General features: G+C 45.7%; 1 protein-coding gene across 2 annotated transcripts in view; it reads left to right on the top strand.

Annotated features, from left to right (window-relative positions):
* Nucleotides 1-21,498, top strand: part of erbb4b (erb-b2 receptor tyrosine kinase 4b) — a 1,694,493-nt gene that overhangs the window by 468,144 nt on the left and 1,204,851 nt on the right. For both annotated transcript variants that reach the window (XM_085985415.1, XM_085985416.1), the window contains exon 2: nucleotides 7,206-7,357. In XM_085985415.1, the coding sequence (XP_085841541.1) occupies nucleotides 7,206-7,357 (152 nt within the window). The remainder of the gene's footprint in view (nucleotides 1-7,205; nucleotides 7,358-21,498) is intronic.

The raw sequence follows: 21,498 nt of genomic DNA, 5'->3' as shown, positions 1-21,498 counted from the left end.
TAAAGGTAGCATATTGAGGCCTACTCCCTGATGCTATACCCAGGGAGCGGGCCCACACACGCACACAGACACACACAGTGTGGATGCATTGCCGAATCAGGCAGGTAGGCCCGAGAGTCAGTGGCCGAGTCCTCCAGATTCAGCGGCAGTGAAAGTCTAGGGCTGTTTTGGACCTACACTAAGAGTGGACCTCACTTTAGCTCCAAATTTAATGTCAATTAATTTCAGCCATTTTTTTCCGGTCTCCTCGTTCTTTGTGCGATGCTCCTCCAGTTAAAACGGGCACTTGGCGGTTTCTGTGCTGCTGCGTTTGAGAACATCCCAAGACTTTCTTTGTTGCAAGTTGTATTTTTGCTGCCTTTTTGATTGCCCTAGTTTCTGTTTCGGCAGTATTTCTCCTGCAATAAGTTGTGCTGCTAGTCGCTGCTGACTTATCTCTGATGCGGGACTCGTTTTGCAGAGATCTCCACAGCTTTGTTCTGCCAACTGCACCTCTGACCAGGCCTCTCAGCATGGGCATTCCATGGCCAATCACTGTCATGGGTTTGGAGGTGAAGGAGGAATTGAGGCAGATGGGGAGAAAAGCAGAGAGCCCTGTAACTGCTGCCAGCACTAAGACCCCTGCGCTGGAGGAACAGGGCTCCTCTCTGCAGTCCTTTGCAGGGGGTGGGGTCACTGAGAGGAGCAGATGGGTCATCACCTTGAGAGATAAATGCCTCATCCATGCCTCATCATGCCATGTCCTAGCAGCTAGGTCGACCAGGCATCTGTGCCAGGACAGATCTTGGGTGGTCATGAGGGAGTGTCAAGTAGGTGCCTGGGTCTTTCAAAGCCAATGCCCCGCCTTCTGAGGCCAGGCTGAGAGCCTCCTGCAAGCTGCGGCCCAAGGCCTTGACTGCAAGTTGGGCTGTCCGTCCTTGGCGGTCCCTCTGCATATTGCGCTGGAGTTGCCACTCACTCCGAACTCCTCTCACATGGCTGCACAGCGCTGCTGCATATTCTCTGTCACTCCATGCAGAAGAGTTCTGAAGATTGTGAAGCCCTTCTGCTGATATGTAAATTCAGACCCTGTAAGGAATGAACCTAGCCCTCCCTCCACTCACCCCACACTTGCTCCTCCTCACTGGTGCTCAGTGCCTCACCAGGTGCCACCCCCTCTCAGTACCAGGCTTTCTCGCTCTCCTCTTTGTCATGAGCCTGCACGATGCCCCTACACAAAGGGAACATTAGTCAGTATGGGATTTGCGGGGCAGGATTCCACACACAGATGCGAGTCCAATGGTGCCATGGTGTGGATGGGCAGAGGTGACAGCGCGTTACTGATCTTGAAGGGGCGACCAAGAAGTTGAATAGAACACAGCTTGTAGGGGTGCCACCAACTCTCCAAGCCTTACCCCACCCTCTAAAACTTCAATCCCCCCCATGATTTGTAGGGCAAACTCCTCATGGAGGCTGACCTGCCACCAGAGCAGCTCCTGTCCTTGTGAGCAGACTTTTCCTTTAAAAACAGATGCTTCCAGCATTTGGATGGAGCATGAGGTGCTCCCCAATTCTGCCTTTAATGATGACTATTAAGCATGCAAGTAATTTGAGGTGCCAAAGGGACTTCATAGAATCATAAAATGATACAGCACAGAGGGAGGCCATTCGGTCCCTCATGCCTGTGCTGGCTCTTTGGTAGCGCTCTCCAATTAGCCCCACTCCCCTGCTCTGCCCTCATAGCCCAACAAATTTATCCTTTTCAAGTATTTATCCAATTGCCTTTTGAAAGTTATTATTGAATCTCCTTCCGCCACTCATTCAGGCCGTGCATTGCAGATCATAATAACTCACTGCGTAAAATAATGTTTCCATATGTCACCTCTGGTTCTCTTGCCAATTAAGAAAGAAGACTAATTTGCATTTATATAGAGCCTTTTGTGAACTCAGGACATCTCAAAGCACTTTTCAGCCAATGAAGTGCTGTTGAAGTGTAATCACTGGGGGCAGTGTTGGGAATGTGGCAACCAAATTATGCGCACAGCAAGCTCCCACAAATAACAATGAAATAAATGCCCAGATCAGCTATTTAGGTGTCGTTTGAGGGATAAATTTGGCCAGGACACCGGGGAGAACTCCCCTGCTCTTCGTCGAAATAGTGCCGTGAGATCTTTTACGTCCACCTGAGAGGGCAGACAGGATCTCGGTTAAACATCTCATCTGAAATTCGGCACCTCCGACTGTGCAGCACTTCCTCAGCACTGCACTGGAGTGTCAGCCTAGATTATGTGCTCAAGTCTCTGGAGTGGGCCTTGAACTCCTAATCTTCCGACTCAGAGGCTAGAGTGCTACCACTGAGCCAAGGCTTGGTGGCAAAACATGTGCAGTTATATAAGGCAAGGGAAGCCTTTGTGTTTAGTAGTTGCAGTGTCCCAGCTGCAACCACATTGACGTTGTAGCTCAGGTGTCCAAGTTGGCTGATATGGTTAGAATGTGGAACACGCTAACACATGGAGTGGGTGTAGCAAATAGCAAAGATGCAGTCAAATGGAAGCTAGATAAGTACATGAGGGAGAAAGGAATAGAGGGAAATGCTGATAGGGTTAGATGAAGAGGGGTGGGACCTCACCAGCATGGACCTTTTGAGCCGAATGGCTGTTCCTGTGCTGGAGACTCTATGTAATGATGCTTTCCCGGTTAATATTGCTGATGAGGCACCTTGTTGTGGGTTCAGTGCTTGGTGAATCCATGGCACAGGCATTCCTTTCATTTCAGAGGCTGCAATTTAGTCAGCTGTACCCTGACACTACTCTTCAGTCCAAGCAACATCATCCTCATTCGTTCCTATGACCTGTGGATGTAGGAAACCGCACGTGCTTGTTTTCCCACCTCCTGCCATGCTTGCTACACATTGGCTCAGTTTAAAGAGTACCACCTCAGCCACCAAAATTGCCACCTTCCTTTGCTGTACCACCTCCAGCTGTACATTCGGAGTCTCCTTGTTGAAGAAGACAGTTGATCCTGGGAAGATGGTCATCTTCTCCAGGACAGTCAGCCACAACAATCAGCCGACAAAAAAATAAACAGCAGGCCTTTAAGAGCTGCTGCGCTCCACATTCCCCACCCACTTACTGCCAAAGCACTACCTGCACTCATGGAATCCCATTTGGGTAATAGCCCATCTCGCTCTCATTCTCTCCCAAATACCCACTCCACACCCAGCTTTCACAGAGCGGCCATACGTCCAGCCCAGCAGCTGACTGTGCAGCTCTGTAGTAAAGGTGTGTGGATTGTGATACCCAGAGTGTACTAGGTGTGAAGCATGCTGTAAGACGGGCCCAGGATTGGCACATTTTAATAAAACAACAGCTGTAAATCTTGGAAGTGAAAATTAATTGGAACACTGATTCTGGCCCCAAGAGCTGATCAATATTCAGTATATATTCACAGTTTGAGCTGATCAATATTCAGTATATATTCACAGTTTGAGCTGATCAATATTCAGTATATATTCACAGTTTGAGCTGATCAATATTCAGTATATATTCACAGTTTGAGCTGATCAATATTCAGTATATATTCACAGTTTGAGCTGATCAATATTCAGTATATATTCACAGTTTGAGCTGATCAATATTCAGTATATATTCACAGTTTGAGCTGATCAATATTCAGTATATATTCACAGTTTGAGCTGATCAATATTCAGTACATATTCACAGTTTGAGCTGATCAATATTCAGTACATATTCACAGTTTGAGCTGATCAATATTCAGTATATATTCACAGTTTGAGCTGATCAATATTCAGTACATATTCACAGTTTGAGCTGATCAATATTCAGTACATATTCACAGTTTGAGCTGATCAATATTCAGTACATATTCACAGTTTGAGCTGATCAATATTCAGTATATATTCACAGTTTGAGCTGATCAATATTCAGTACATATTCACAGTTTGAGCTGATCAATATTCAGTATATATTCACAGTTTGAGCTGATCAATATTCAGTATATATTCACAGTTTGAGCTGACCAATATTCAGTATATATTCACAGTTTTCTCTACCCAGTATTTGAGCGTAACATCATAAAAGTTGAAACTACACTGTACAGAATCAGTAACAAACACATTTAATTTGCTTGCTATTTTAAGGACAGCGCCACCTAATTAAATAAGTGAACACCTTTGATAAGATACCGGAGATAAGAATTTTGTACATGTGTGGTAAAGGTGTTTGTTACTAATATTGCACAGTAAGACACTATTCCATTCACAGAATCACAGAATCACAGAAACCCCACAGTGCAGATAGAGGCCATTTCGGCCCATCGAGCCTGCACCGACACATATCCCACCCGATCCCCGTAACCCCTACACCAACACATATCCCACCCTATCCCCGTAACCCCATGTATTTAATCCCCCTAACACTAAGGGTCAATTTATCATAGCCAATCAACCTAACCCGCACATCTTTGGACTGTGGGAGGAAACCGGAGCACCCGGAGGAAACCCACGCAAACACGGGGAGAATGTGCAAACTCCACACAGACAGTCACCCGAGGCCGGATTCGAACCCCGGGTCCCTGGCGCTGTGAGGCAACAGTGCTAACCACTATGCCCCATTGTCTGGGGATGTTGCATAGCATCATTTTGAGAGAATACAGTACTGCTTTTTTTGGACAGGTTATTACTCTCATCACTTAGAGACTCTGGGGGTTATTCGAACCTAACCTGCCCAGTGGGAAACTGATGGGTTCGGATGAGCCGTCAGTTTACACCCCATCCCTATATTACTTTCCACTGAAGCTGGAAGGTGACCTAATAGAAATCTTTAAAATTCTGAACAGGTTCACTAGGGTTGATGTAGAGAAGATGTTTCCACTTCTGGGAAGATCAAAACTAGGGGCCATAAATCTAAAATAGCCACTAATAAATTCAGTAAGGAATTCAGGAGAAACATCTTTACCCAGAGAGTGGTTAGAATGTGGAACTCGCTACGACATGGAGTGATTGAGGTGAATAGCGTAGATGCATTTAAGGGGAAACTAGATAAGTACATGAGGGAGAAAGGAATAGAAGGATATCCTGATTGGGTGAGATGAAGAGGGTTGGGAGGAGGCTCGTGTGGAGCATAAATACCCATAGGGTTGAATGGCCTGTTTCTGTGCTGTACATTCTATGTCATTCTATGTAAGAGCCTGACAGTTTTCTGCTGCACGGGTTAGGTTAAAATGACCCCCACCATTATAAAACATTGTCATTAATATCATTTAATAGTTTCTTTAAATAAAGTGAGCCCTAATGATGTCACTGAGTCCAACAGTGCATGGGGAGCTGTGTTAACATGCCTAGGGTACGATAGCCTAGTGGTTCTGGTACTGGAGTAACAATCCAGCGGTTGTAACTTCAAATCCCACCTTGGGAAATTGAGTTCGTTAAATCTTGTGGGCTAGCACTATGGAAGCTGCTGGGTTGTGACCCCAACTGATGTCACCTTGCCATCTGTACCCCTGGTGACTACATGTGATTCGGGTCCCAAACTACATGGGAAACTAGGGATGGGTAATAACTGTTGTGAACATATATATAAATATATAAAATAAAATAGGCAGTTGAAGTAACCACGTATTTACTCAACTCCCTCATGTCTTGAGCTTAGTTCGAGAGTAAGCACCGACTTTGACTGTGTCACGGTGGGCTGGATGAATCCAAATGGAAGTGTGGTTTCCAAACATTTCCATGTCGGGGAACATTTGAGATTCACCTGCGGTCTTCCTGTCCTAAAGACCAAGTCCGTTATCCAAAAAAGGATTAATGCTAAATAACAACAGAAAATGCTGGAAAAACTCAGCAAGTCAGGCAACATCCGTGGAGAGAAATTTGAGTTGACGTTTCGGGTTTGACCCTTCTTCAAAACTGGAGAGAAAAGGAACTAGATCGAAGGCAGGGCTGCGATCGGACAAAAGAATAAAAGAACCAAAAGAAGTAAAAGAGATTAGAAGCTAGACGAGATGGTAATAGGCTGTGATTAGGTGTAAAGTGTACTGGCAGGGCAAAAGATAGCTGCCAGGTGTGAGAGAGAAACAAAAGGAAAGGGGGGGGGGGAAAGGAAAGGAGTGGAAAAATATAAGTGAAAATGAAATAGGGGCTGAGGTTATGATCTGAAATTGTTGAACTCGATATTGAGACCAGAAGGCTGCAGAGTGCCTAATCGGAAGATGAGGTGCTGTTCCTCGAGGATTAATGCTATCTTTGCAACAGTATTTTTATTCGTATACAGCAAACAGCAAGTCAATAAATAACCGTGTGCTCTATATCTAGCCTCAGGTGATCAGAAACCACTAGTCTACCATACCCTGGGGGTGTGAGCACAACTCCCCTTGCACTGTGGGGCTCAGTAACTCCTCCAAGCCAGTTTTCCCGACAGGAATCTCACCGCTTGTAGACCCCAGTTTCAAAACTAACTCAATGACCTTGTTTTCGATCCAGCCCCAACCTAACACAAATGTCCGTGCAGTTTACCCCCAAAGTGATATATTTGCATCTGTGTTTCAGTCTCTCCAACGTTACACGTTGGTTTGTATTTCCGCGACCGGTGGGCGCCGCGGGGACTGGAGTGCCGTCAACCTTTGTTAATTTACAGTCAAATTTGTTTTTGGTCCAAACTAAAAGAGTACACGTTGGTTTGATTTGTCGTCTGGAGTTGATGATGTGTTTGTTGGTTATTACTGCTCATTCTGAGCCCTGCAAATCCCGTTTCCTTTCATTGAAATCACCAACATGTTAGCGCTCGGTGTCTGTGTAAATAGAGTTTAATGTTCTCATTACCATTGCAACATTTCACAATACCGTGACACCATAGCTAGTCAACAATCTCAAATCAGGATTTTTATAATTAGCTGAACTAATTTTTAGACGCACAATAATCTTGGTTTCTGTAAAGTCACTCAATTTTACGCAGCTGAGAGAGGGACGCTTTGATTGTCAGCTCATTTTATGGTTAAGAGATTATTTGATTGATGGCTCTGTACATTTACGTACAGAGCGAACATTGTATGTGTGAGGTTAGAGCATCAATTAATTTTCTTTTATGTGTTCTGAAGAAAACAATCAATTTTATAATGAAATTCAACTGATCCAAAAAAAAATTGACTGAAAAAAATGTTCTGCCGATGGATCCCTAATTCTTCCTCTCTTGTGTTTTAAATCGTAACAGTATGTGCCGGGACAGAGAACAAGCTCAGCACCCTCTCCGACCTGGAGCAGCAGTACCGTGCACTCCGGAAGAATTATGAAAACTGCGAAGTTGTCATGGGCAACCTGGAGATCACCAACATCGACCGGAACAGAGACCTCTCCTTCCTGCGGGTAAGGTACCGCCAGTTACTACACTGCGCCCCACTCAACCCAGGACACCGACACGCTGCAGACTGAGGCAGATTGTTCCACACTGGCCCCAGTAGCACTTGTTGGCTAGCTGTGGCTGGAGACAAGAGCAGGCACGACTAGGCTGCAAAGTGACCAGCTCCTGAAGACTGCAATAAAAGAAAGACTTGCATTTCTATAGCGACCACTGAACGTCCCAAAGCGCTTTACAGCCAATGAAATACTTTTTGATGTGGAGTCACCGTTATAATGTAGGAAACGCGGCAGCCAATTTACGCGCAGCAAGGTCCCACAAACAGCAATGCGATAACGATCAGATAATCTGCTTTAGTGATGTTGATTGAGGGACAAATATTGGCCAGGGCACGGGGAATATTCCCCTGCTCTTCTTCAAAATAGTGCCATGGGATCATGTCCACCTGAGAGAACAGATGGGGCCTCGTTTAAAGTCTCATCTGAAAGCCAGCACCTCCGACAGTGCGGCACTCCCTCAGCACTGCACTGGAGTGTCAGCCTAGATTGATGTGCTCAGGTCCCTGGAGTGGGACTTGAACCACAACCTTCTGACTCAGAGGCGAAGATGCTACCCACTGAGCTGATAAAAACCAGAAATGCTGAGCAGATTCAGTATCCGAGGGTAAGAATCGATTAACTTTTCAAGTGCAGGCAGAAAGTGATGGGAATATAAAGCAGACATGAAAGGGAAAGAGCATGTTAAAGGTTTTGGGTGGAGGTCTGAACTGTTAACCCGCCTTTACTCGCCTTCAGATCTGACAGACTTGCTGTGCATTTTCAGCATGTCCTGTTTGTGCTTCAGATTTCTAATTCTTCTCTCCTGAACACAGCGGGGTTTTTTTTACCCTGTTTTGTAGGTTTGTGGTGCAGTGAGTTTCCACGGTGATGATGTGTTTCAGGATAAATGATCCTGAGATATTCAGAGTGGCAGTGGACACATTCTCTCCTGGTGACAGTTGGTGCTAATCTACTCCAGTATAACTGTTTGCACTAAAACCATTTAATGAAGTGATTTACAGTTAATTACTTAAATCTGTTTGGTAAACTGTTACTGCAAAACATATCTATCAGACGCCAGACCATTAACAAGCTAATTAAGCATCTTGGAGTAGATTTAAGGCACTGCATTCCGAAAATAAGTATTGAAGCGATGTGGGAGGAGTGCATTCTGATAATTCTGATGAGGTTTAGGTACTTGCTTTTTATTGCCCATATGCCCGTCTAGAGAGCGTGATCTGTGTTTATTGTTACTAAACCAATGTGCTGTCAGTCTGTAATCAAAACAGAAAAATGCAGGAAACACTCAGCAGGTCAGGCAGCATCTGTGCAGCGAGAAACAGAGCTAAAGTTTCAGGTCGGGGACTTTTCTTGAATGATCATCGACCTGAAACTTTAGCTCTGTTTCTCCCTCCACAGATGCTGCCTGACCTGCTGAGTAGTTCCAGCATTTTCTGTTAGGATTTCAGTTTTCGAGCATCTGCAGTATTTTGCTTTTGTTGCTGTCAGTCTGTGTTGAGGTGAAGCCAGCATTTCCCACTCCTCTGCCCAGGGGCCCAGGGAAATTTAGGGACCAGACTTGGACTGTTTTACAATCTTATATTGGGAACATTTATCATGATTCATGTTGCGCTTATAGTATGAGTCCCTTTATAACTGGCATAGGAATCCTCAGTCGTGTAGGACAGTGAAGAAATATGATGACTCTGGCAGTTTCACAACGCGGGGCAGTGGGATTCACTGAGTCTCTCTTGCCCGCTCCCCCATTAAATCCAGAACTCTAGAACCAACAGCACTAGATAGGGAGAAACTGTTTCCACTGGCAGGAGGGTCGATAACCAGAGGATTGGCAAAAGAACCAGAGGGGAGATGAGAAGACATTTTTTTAACACAGCGAGTTGTTGTGATCTGGAATGTGCTGCCTGAAAGGAAGCAGATTCTATAGTAACTTTCAAAAGGGAATTGGATAAATGCTTGAACAGGGCTAGAGGGAAAAGCAGGGGAGTGGGATTAATTGGATAGCTCTTTCAAAGAGCCGGCACAGGCACGATGGGCTGAATAGCCTCCTTCTGTGCTGTATTATTCTATGACTCTAAGTCATGTTGGGGGTAATTCTAACTTTGCGTGATAGTGTAAAATGGGCTGATCAATTGCCCATTAGATGTGAGAATCAGGAGAAGTGGCCGATCCAATATCACCTGTTTTACACAATCGGCCCAAGTTAAAATGACCTCCACTGCCCCTATAGAGCACTACCTGATGATGTACTCAAACTGGGGTGAAAATTCCACTGCACCCGCCAGGCGGGCACCTCAGTAAATCACTCTCCCAGCCCGTAATTTCGCATTGACCGGGTAAAGTCTCACTTTCAGTGGGTAGTAAAGCGGGTGCTAGCGGATCGTACGCCCAATATACATCCCGCCCAACTTTCCACTGCCCGTTTTATGCCCCCCTCCGCTTGATTCCGCTCCCGCCATGACTCCGCGCACTGTCTGACTGTCACAGTCTTAAGCTCTCCGCTGACCTTCAGTTGCACAGGTAATTACTTGGAAATGGGAATAATTGCTGGCCCGATAATTACTCACAGCTGTTCCTATTGGAATTTCAAGAGTAATTATCCAAGGTGAATGAGAAATTAGAATTCTGGCAGCAAGTATGTCGCTGTTGGGCAAGCTAGAGTGAGTGGCAATTCATTTTTTTTTGAAATCCTTAAACCCGAGAGAAATTACAAACAGAACTCATTGAACTTAAATATTGGTTAAAATGTCAGCTGTTACCTTGAGCAAGTATTTAACCTCATCATAACTTGGTTCTGTCATGGGGGCAGTGCAGGTCATGCATCTGTAGAGAGAACAGGCAGCTGAGTGTGGGCCCTGGTCTCTGCCAACGTTCTCTGGGGCCAGCACAGGTGAGCAGATTAAAGTCTTCCACACAAAATTGCTCTGATGTTTTCTCCCATCTCTTTGAAGGATTCCTGCCACCTATTTGCCACCTTTATCTGACAGCAAGGACCAGAATTGGGGACTCACTGTAAGAATATAGATATTTTTTTACATTGTTTTTAATAGGGATCACTGATCGAACAGCTAATGTAGCAATTATGGGTAAACCACGTGAATAGGTCAGAATTGGTTTAAACTGCATGCTGGCTGATCCTACCTTTTAATCACAGTGACGTTTCTGAGTAAAATCATAGTTCAGGAAGATATCATTAAAACTCAGCAAGAATTAGAAAGTGTATGCTAGATTGAAAGATTGAACAGGCTGGGGATCTTTTCTCTAGAAAAGAGAAGATTGAGGGGTGACCTGATCGAGGTCTTTAAGATAATGAAAGGGTTTGATAGGGTAGACATAGAGAAGATGTTCCCACTTGTGGGGGAGACCAAAACTAGGGGCTATCAATATAAGACAGTCACTAATAAATCCAATAGGAAATTCAGGAGAAGCTTCTTTACCCAGAGAGTGGTGAGAATGTGAAACTTGCTACCACATGGAGTAGTTGAGGTGAATATCATAGATGTATTTAAGGGGAAGCTAAATAAGCACGTGAGGGAGAAAGGAATATAAGGATATGCTGATAGGGTGAGATGAAGAGGGGTGGGAGGAGGCTCGTGGGAAGCATAAACACTGGCTTAGACCAGTTGGGTCAAATGGCCTGTTTCTGTGCTGCAAATATTTTGTAATATTTGTTTTTAAAATGGTAAAAAAGAGGGATACAAAGAAAATCTTAGTTAGGAACTTTGGCTACCTTCAAGGATAGGTACCATGAATGGCCTGGACAATCAATCGCTCGTCATTCCTGAGGAGTTTGTTACACGTGAGTTTTCTAGATGTAGGACTGTGTGTACTGCTCTGTATGAAGTCTTCAGATGAGTGTTTTGAAACAATAATATTGTTATTCATTGTCAGACATATTACTGTCTCTAACATCAGCAAATCTGCTATTAAAAGTGTAGGGTTATCCAACACTCACCTGGTGAGCAACTGTGGGAGTGACTCTGTTGCCCCAAGCTGCGCGCAGACCTTTACTGCGTCAATGTGATTCTGTGCAGACGGCTTAACTTTAAGCACGTTTGCTGACATTCCTAATAAATGGAAGGTAGAAAATTCAATTAAACTAGTTCATTTTCTTTTAAGCAAGTCAATGTGTTAGTGCAGCAGGTTGGTAATCTCAGTGTGCTGCATCACAGGATGATACAATATGGCTTTGCGTCTATAATTCCCCAGACATCTAGTTCCAGATTGCACCTGTGTTTCCAGCGGAGAGTAACTGGGGTTGATTTCTCCGCCCTCGCCCGGTGCTAACAGCCTCAAAATGGCGTTGGTTGCCTTACCGCCCCATTAACACCGGCGATGCATCCGCCGCCATTTTGAAAGGGCGTCCAGTGTCCTATGATGGAAATATGACCCCGACTGCTATTTCTGGGTCAGAACTGGCTGAAGCCTGTTTGGGAGTGATCTGGCGGAATGACGGGTCAAGACTCACCTATGTCGGGGGGGGGGAGGTGGGGTGGCGAGGAGGCGAATGTCAAGTGTTAACTGATGCCCATGAACTACAATCCAGCAAGGGGTTGGTGTCTTCAGAACAGAATGGGTGCAAACGAGTCCTACAGCCCTGGCACTGGGAATAAATGGAGGGGGTAAAATTGGTCTTTGACAGTAGCAGAAAATGGGCACTAGCGAATCAACAGGGCATTTTATACCCCGCCTGATTCACTTTTCTTTCGCAGTCCATGAGAAAGAAAATGCGGCAGGCTGCAAAAGGGGCAGACAATTCACTATGGCTCATTTTGCGTGACTGTCCAAGTCCAATTTCACTCTAAGGGCCCTGACTCTGGGTATCAGTTGGGGAGCGGCACCACCTCTATACATTACAGTGCAACAAGAGAGCAGCATTAACTCTAGTCATTACAGTGTTCCAGGGAAACAGCAGCATTAACTATATAGATTACAGAATTCAGTGTTACAGATTGAACTGTAAATGATGTTGAAGTCTCGTGTCCTGCGGTACAACCACCAGTCCCCTGATTTTGAAACACTGGGGGGATTGATAAAGATTTTCAAATTAGCACCTCGATTTTAAAATTCTCATTCTTCTGTTCAAATCCCTCCAGGGCCTCACTCCTCCCTATCTCTGTAACCTCCTCCAGTTCTGTAACCCTCCGAGATCTCAGTGCTCCTCCAATTCTGGCCTTTTGTGCATCCCTGATTTTAATCACTCTACCATTGGCGGCCGTGCCTTCAGCTGCCCAGGCCCCAAGCTCTGAAATTCCCTCCCTAAACCTCTCCGCCTCTCCACCTCTCTTTCCTCCTTTAAAACACTGCTTAAAACCTACCTCTTGTCACCTGCTCTAATATCTCCTTATGTGGCTCCATGGCAACTTTGTTTGATAACGCTCCTGTGAAGCACCTTGGGGCATTTTACTACATTAAAGGTGCTAAGTAAATGCAGGTAGTTGTTGCTGTTACTGTTCTCCCCAAAATGGGTGTGATGTTGGTGTTGTATTCGTGATCGCCGCCCAATGCCACTGTCGGGAGATGACCTGGCCAATATTTATCCCTCAACCAACATCACTAAAAAACAGATTATTTGGTCATTTATCTGTTTGTGCGAGCTTGCTGTGCACAATTTGGGTGCCACGTTTCCTACATTACAACAGTGACTACACTTCAAAAAGTATTTCATTGGCTGTAAAGCACTTTGGGACGTCCTGTGGTTGTGAAAGTCGCCATATAAATGCAAGTTCCTTTCTTTCTTCCTTTGGGCGGGAGCGCTGGGCACCCATTTAAAGGCCTGCCTGAAAATTGAATCAGGCGGGCAAATGGGTGTCCAAAGTGGTCTCCTGTTTTTCAGGTGAGAAATGGACTACCAGCAGTTGACGCTCTTCCCCCCTCCACCCCCCTGCCCTGAACAGCCCACCCCCCACAGCCTGGTTTTAGGAGTGACAGACCAGTAATTTTGATAATCAAAAACCAGACATCAAAAGTCCAACTTTTTTTATTGGTTTTCTTAAAAAATGCTGTGTGCATGCAAGAGCGGACTCATTTCAAGGTCACGCATGCTGTGCCTTTTATGCATCTGTGTTTGAACCAGCCCATTTCCTGCATGCACAATTACCCATGGATTGGCGGGTAGCTAATGTTACCCCACTATTCAAAAAAGGTGGTAGAGAAAAGGCGGGGAATTATAGACCAGTAAGCTTGACATCGGCAGTGGGGAAAATGCTAGAGTCCATTATAAAAGATGTAATAGCAGAGCACTTGGAAAGCAGTGACTGGATCGGACAAAGTCAACATGGATTTACAAAAGGTAAATCATGCTTGACTAATCTACTGGAATTTTTTGCGGATGTAACTGGTAAAATAGATAAGGGAGAACCAGTGGATGTGGTGTATTTGGACTTTCAGAAGGCTTTCGATAAGGTCCCGCATAAGAGATTAGCATGCAAAATTAAGGCACATGGGATTGGGGGCAAGGTATTGACTTGGATAGAGAACTGGTTGGCGGACAGAAAGCAAAGAGTTGGAATAAACGGGTTGTTTTCCGAGTGGCAGGCAGTGACTAGTGGGGTACCGCAAGGATCAGTCCTAGGACCCCAGCTGTTCACAATATATATTAATGATCTGGACGAGGGAATTGGATGTAATATCTCCAAATTTGCAGACGACACAAAGCTGGGTGGGAGGGTATGCTGTGAGGAGGATGTCGTGAAACTCCAGTACGATTTGGACAGGTTGGGTGATTGGGCAGAAACATGGCAAATGCACTATAATGTGGATAAATGTGAGGTTATCCACTTTGGTGACAAAAACAGGAAGGCAGATTATTATTTGAATGGCAATAGATTGGGAGAAGGGGAAGTGCAAAGAGACTTGGGTGTTCTTGTGCACCAGTCGCTGAAGGTAAGCATGCAGGTGCAGCAGGCGGTTAAGAAGGCAAATGGTATGTTGGCCTTCGTAGCAAGAGGGTTCAAGTACAAGAACAAGGATGTCTTGCTGCGGTTGTACAGGGCCTTGGTGAGATCGCACCTTGAGTATTGTGTGCAGTTTTGGTCGCCTTACCTGAGGAAGGACGTTCTTGCCATGGAAGGAGTGCAGCGAAGATTCACCAGGCTGATACCTGGGATGGCAGGAATGACGTATGAGGAGAGATTGTGTCGATTGGGCTTATACTCACTGGAGTTTAGAAGATTGAGAGGGGATCTCATCGAAACCTATAAAATTCTGTCAGGCCTGGACAGACTAGATGCAAGAAGGATGTTTTTGATGGCCGGGGAGTCCAGAACCAGGGGTCATAGTCTAAGGATAAGGGGTAAGCCATTTAGGACTGAAATGAGGAGGAATTTCTTCACCCAGAGAGTGGTGAACCTGTGGAATTCTCTGCCACAGAGGGCAGTGGAGGCCAGTTCATTAAGTATATTCAAGAAAGAGTTGGATATATTTCTTGAGGCTAAAGGGATCAAGGGATATGGGGAGAAGGCAGGGACAGGGTACTGAATTTGGATGATCAGCCATGATCTCATTGAATGGCGGAGCAGGCTCGAAGGGCCGAATGGCCTACTCCTGCTCCTATCTTCTATGTTTCTATGTTTCTAAAACCGTCTTGCACATGCACACATTGGCTCCCTGTCCAGCACCACCTCCAATTTAAATTTTTTGTCCTCCTCCAGCCCTACAACCCTCCGAGATCTCTGCGCTTTTCCAATTCTGGCTTCTTGCGTATCCCCGATTTCCTTTGTCCCACCATTGGCGGCCGTGCCTTCAGCTGCCTAGGCTCTAAGCTCTGGAATTTCCTCCCTAAACCTCTTCGCCTCTCTACCTCTCCTCCTTTAAGATGCTCCTTAAAACCTACCTGTTTGACCAAGCTCTTGGTCACCTGTCCTAATATCTCCTTATGTGGCTCGGTGTCAAATTTTGCTTGATAACGCACCTGTGAAGCGCCTTGGGATGTTTTACTATGTTAAAGGTGCTGTATAAATGCAAGTTATTGTTTTATACAGTAAAAAGATATTGGGGTAGAATTCGACGCCCCCTCCCTACCACTGTGTTGTATGGAAGGCCGGCCGACTGATATTTTTACTATGCTAAATGCGCTATATAAATGTAGGTTGTTGTTTTCCTTGCTAACGTAGCTAATCTCAACCAGACAGCAGCAGCAGCATTTTAATTCAACGCTCCTGATGGCGATCCAGTGAGTCCAGCTAAAGCGTATTTATTTGTACGCGGATGCCTTCCACAGTCCACTGGGCTGCTGACGCTCACTAGCTGGGCTGATAGGTGAAGAATGGCCGCTTGAGTGAGGTAGAGGAGGGGGATTGACACCACGGTGGGGGGGGGGGTTTGTAATTTTCACCTTCGCCACCTGGGTGGCATCCTGGCAGAGTGGATCGCCCGCTCATTGCAGAGCCCACCCGAGTTTCACTCCGTTGCATACTCATTTCGCCAGTATCAGCTGGAGTGGGAGTATGGGCACTGTGGGCATCAAGCATCTGTGGGCAGGAGGGGCAGGAGAAATTGTACTGAGTTCTTAATTCTGCCCACCACCTAGTCACTTGTACTGAAAGTGTAGTTGTGTAGATTTGTGCCAACAGTGATTTGACTAAGCTTGTCTGCATACCAGTGTGCCCGCATAACAAGAGTCTCTGCACTCCAAAAAGTGAAGATCTTTGAGGCATTTCAGTGGCATCATAGGGGGCTGTATAAATGCAGGTTTCTCAAGTATTCATTATTTCTATAATGACCAATGAATAAGTGCCAATGATAGTCCTTTTTGTGCAACACTTTAAAGACTGGCAGATTTTCAACGGCATTCCTCATAGTGAGTCAGAGGATAAGCTAGTTTGATGTCTGAAATGTGATCACCTAAGTGTGGCAGGATCTAAGCTTGACACTTATGGGAAGTGTGCAGGGCTTGTAATATAGATTATGCATCATGTTCATGTAGTACTTAGTCAGAATACCAGCACCATGAAGTGGTGGGAAGGCAAGGCACAAATATTTACATTGTTCTGATTGTCATAACAGCGGCCAGTGCAAACAGCAACTTGCACCTTATGTAGCACCTTTAACGTAGAAAAATGCTTCAAGGCGTTTCACAGAGGCATAATCAGAAAATACTGGATGGCGAGCCATTAGGTGGCGTGACAAAAAGCTTGGTCAAAACAGGTGGGTTTTAAGAAGGATCTTGAAGGAGGTGGAGAGTCGCAGGGGTTTGGGGGGGGGGGGATTCCAGAATATGGGCCCAAACGGCTGAAGGCACAGCCGCCAATGGTGGGGCGAATAGGAGGCAGATGCACATGAGGCCAGAGAGTTTGGGGGTTTGATGGAGGAGGCTACGGAGATAACAAAGGATGAAGCCATGAAAGGATTTAATCATGAGGATGAGAACTTGTGGCTTTGGAGAACCGGGAGCCAATGTAGGTTAGTGAGGACAGGAACGATGGGTGAGTGGGACTTGTTGTGGAATAATATACGGGCAGCAGAGTTTTGGATGAGCTGAAGTTTACGAAGGATGGAGGCCAACCAGGTGAGCAAGGGAATAGTCGATTCTGAAGATGACAAAGGCATGGATGAGGATGAGACAGGGACGGAGATGGGTGATGTTACGGAGGTGGAAGTAGGGAGTCTTTGTGGTGAAAAGGATGTAGGGTCAGAGCTCAGCTTGGGATCGAGTAGGGCACTGAGTTTGACTTAGACAGTGGCCAGGGAGGGATTTGGAATCGATGACAGGCATTTCGAGTTTGTGACGGGGACCGAAGATGATGGCTTCAGTCTTCCTGAAAATTAAATGAAAGAAATTGCGCCTCATCCAAGACTGGATGACAGACAAGCAGTGCGACAACACAGAGACTGTGGAGGAGTCGACAGAGGTGGTGGAGAGGTAGAGCTGGGTGTCGTCAGCATACATGTGGAGCCTGACCCCCATGTCTGTGGAGCAATATGTAGATGAGGAAGAGGAAGATGCAAAGGATAAATTCTTGGAGGACTCTGGAAGTAACGGTGTGGGGGTGGGAAGAGAAGCCATTATTGGAGGTGCTCTGGCTATGATTAGAGGGTAAGAGTGGAACCAAGTGAGGGCTGACTCACTGAGCTGAACAAGAGAGGAGAGGCATTGGAGAAGGATGGTGTGGTCGACTGTGTCAAAGGCTGCAGAGAGGTCAAGGAGGATGAGGATAGTGCAGCTTGGTCACACTCACAGAAAATGTCATTTGTGGCTTTGATTCGAGATGTTTCAGGAGCGGGAACCTGAATGGAGAGATTCAAGTATGGAATGGCAGGAAAGATGGGCACGGATTTGGGAGGCGGCAACACGTTGAAGAAGTTTGGAGAGGAAAGGGAGCTTGGAGATGGGGCGGTAGTTTGCAAGGACAGAGGGGTCAAGGGCAATATTCCCTTTAAGCTCTGCAGCTGCCGTGCAGCTGACTCACCAGCTTTTAAATAGGAAAAAACATTCATGCGCGGTATTTTGAATGTGCCGTGCAGCCCCTTAAAGGGGCCATGCACCCAAAAGAGATTAAAGGGAACATTGGTCAAGGGTGGGGCTTTTGCAGAAACCGAAGGAGAGAATGCCTCATGCGGTGGAGCAACTTCGGCGCTGATAAACACACCTTGTTCTTAAGAGGGCTGCAGAGCCCAAGCTTCAGGATGAAAGGGAAGTCTGCCAATGGAAATGTGATCAGCTGGAAAAAGAATTGCCATTTTTGTGGCAGCTGGCGGCAAATCATAATTCAGGAACAATTTGTATACCGCAGACTCAATCATGCATCGCATTTCAATTTGCTGGAAAAATCACATGGAAAGTATCCCAAAACGAATTAATGACTTTAATCTCTCGCCTCGTGATGCTTCAATTTCAGGTGCTGACAGGGAGGACAGGATATCTTACTGAAAGAAACCAGGGCTGTAAATTTGATTCAAACATGAAATGTACTATCATTGTCAGCAATACCTCTACAGCATGTTTGTGGCATTTTTGCCAATCCACCCTGATGAATTAACCTCTTTTTTTAAGCAACACAGGCGCTGATATTTCAGTTTGAACAAAGTGCTGTCTGTGCAGCTCTCGGCTGGCTCAGTGAGCACGCAGCATAGACAAAAAACAAAGTGCATGCGCGTGATCTCTCCCACACTTTTCCAATGAGCAAAAGCCCATGATGGGATGGGTTTTGTTGATAGCATCCTCACTAATAGGAAAGCCACCTCGAATACCTGTTTGTAACGGCCCCCTTACCAAACATGTACTTAGAATGGATCCCAGAAGGATAAAGAGGATTTGTGGCAATTGAATAACAACAACAACAACTTGTATTTATATATAACTCCTTTAACATAGTAAAATGTCCCAAGGAGCTTCACAGGAGCGTTATCAGGCATAATTTGATACCGAGCCATCATTGGAGATATTAGGGCAATTGACCAAAAGCTTGGTCAAAGAGGTAGGTTTTAAGCAGTGTCTTAAAGGAAGAGAGAGAGGTGGAGAGGTTTAGGGAGGGAATTCCAGAGCTTAGGGACTGGACACCTGAAGGCACAGCCACCGATGGTGGAGCAAAGGAAATCAGGAATGTGCAAAAGGCCAGAATTGGAGGAACGCAGAGATCTCGGAAGGATGAAGGGCTGGAGGAGGGATGAGGCCACAGAGGGATTTGAAAACAAGGATGAATCATTTTAAATTTGAAGCGATGCCGGACCGGCATCTTATGAAGTCATATCTTAAACAATCAAACATTTTATGAGGGAATTACTGTTTACGAATGGTGCCTTGCTGGTGTGGGGTCCAGCAGCACACTGTATTAGTCAGTACATTCTTTCTTGTTCTTCCACCGTAAGAGGCAGTGGCACTCTGCTGCAGTTAACTTCCCTTCCACCGCCTCACAAGATTTACTAGAACATCAATCTCCTTCTCTATCTTGATTCTCCACAGCACTCTGTCTAATTCTTGGTTTATCAACAATCAAACAATTATCCAAACAATTTTAGAAGATACTAATCCCTCCCTCCATGTTTTGATTCATACAATCTACCACAGCAGCTTATTTCTTGTCTTTGAAATGGAAAAGGAATGGATCAGATCATCATAATCAATGGATTTGCCCAAATTACTCTTGATTGTCAAATGCGGAACGCGGACTAAGAGATGGAAGCGTGCAAATATTTTACTTGACAACTAGGGTACTGCAGCCGGGCACAGGCATGATGGACTAAATGGCCTCCTTCTGTGCTGTATTATTCAATGATGCTATGGTAGATATATACAAAGCACAATGTTGCCATTTGGGAACCTATCTGACAGCCCAGAGAACCTTTTCACAGGGAGATTGCTGAGTCGCTCCAGCTTATGTTTTTGACAAGGGTCAAGAGCTGTATGGGCTTGTCTGCGAATAACTTCTGTCTGTCAATTGTTGATGTTGGACCCCTATTCTTGTGTGCCTGCCACACTTGACTAGGTTGCCTGTGACTACGTCCAATCATGGGTTTGTACCTAGCTCCCAGAGATGAAGGAAACCCACTGTACCACTCAGTTTCCTGATAAATGGCTCAAAGATAGTATTGTTTTTGCCACATGCACAAGTGGAGATTTGAAATATTTTATGGTGCCGCATTTGATATACTGCTCTTCTGTTAGGAAGAGTGTCAGCTGTGGTTCAGTGGGTAACACTCTGAGTCAGAAGGTCATGGGTTCAAGTCCCACTCCTGAGACTGGAGTGCAAAAATCTAGGCTGACACTTCAGTGCAGTACTGAGGGAGTGCTGCACTGTCAGAGGTGCCGTCTTTCGGATGCGACATTAAACTGAGGCCCCGTCTGCCCTTTCAGGTGGACGCAAAATATCCCATGGCACTATTCAAAGAAACGTAGGGGAGTTATAGAGTCATAACGGCACAGAAGGAGGCCATTCAGCCCATCGAGTCCATGCCGGCTCTCTATAGCGCAATCTAGTCAGTCCCATTCCCCCGCTCTATCCCCGTAACCCTGCAAGTTTATTTCCCTCACGTGCCTATCCAGTCTCCCCTTGAAAGCATTGAGTGTCTCCGCTTCCACCACTTCCGTCGGCAGTGAATTCCAGGTCATCACCACTCGCTTGTAAAAAAGGTTTTCCTCACATTTCCTAGAGTTCTCCTAGACTCCTGGCCAATATTTATCCCTCAAACACATTATTTGGTTACTATCACATTGCTGTTTCTGGGACCTTGCTGTGGGCTATTGACTGCCCCGTTTCCTACATTACAACAGTAACTACGCTTAAAAAAATACTTCATTTCCTGTAAATTGCTTTGGGTCGTAAAAGATGCTGCATAAATGCAAGTTCTTTCTTTAATCAAGTGATGAATGAACAGTTGGAATTGAGAGAGTAGGAGTGATTCAGCAATCCCTCGCATTCAGCGAGAGCCACGCTCAGGAGCTGAGGATCAGAGAGTCAGGGCTAGAATACCTTAGCCCTATCTCTTGCCCATACACTCCCTGTGAGTGCAGCTTCCCTCCCCAATCACCCCAGTGGCTCAAAATCCACTGTACATCAGGCCTCTGCCTCAGTTCATCTACTGCTGAAGCCCTCATCCATGCCTTTGTCACTGCCAGTCTCGACTATTCCAATGCTCCCCTGGCTGGCCTCCCATCTTCAACCCTCCATAAACTTCAGCTCATCCAAAGCTCTGCTGCCCGTGTCCTAACTCGCTCCAAGTCCCATTCACACTTATTCGCTGACCTATATTGGCTCCCAGCCTAGCAGCGCCTTGATTTAAAAATTCTTATCCTTGTGATCAAATCTCTTCATGGCCTCACCCGTCCATAACTCTGTAACCTCCTTCAGCCCTACAACTCTCCGAGATCTCTGCTCTTATCCAATTCTGGCCTCATGCGCATCACCCGATTTTCATCGCTCCTATATTATTGGCATTGGTGTTGGCGGCCGTGCCTTCAGTTGCCTAGGCCCTAAGCTCTGGAATTCCCTCTCTAAACCTCTTTGCCTCTTTACCTTTCTCTCCTCCTTTAAGCTCCTCCTTAAAGCCCACCTCTTTGACCAAGCTTTTGGTCACTTGTCCTAATATCTCCAATGATGGCTCGGTGTCAAATTTTTTCTGATAATGCTCCTGTGAAGTACCTTGGAACATTTTTA

Source organism: Somniosus microcephalus, chromosome 4, assembly GCF_052327205.1.
Source record: "Somniosus microcephalus isolate GS21.2 chromosome 4, FLI_Smic_1.0, whole genome shotgun sequence".
NCBI classification, from domain to species: domain Eukaryota; kingdom Metazoa; phylum Chordata; class Chondrichthyes; order Squaliformes; family Somniosidae; genus Somniosus; species Somniosus microcephalus.
This window is presented reverse-complemented; position numbering and strand designations above follow the sequence as displayed.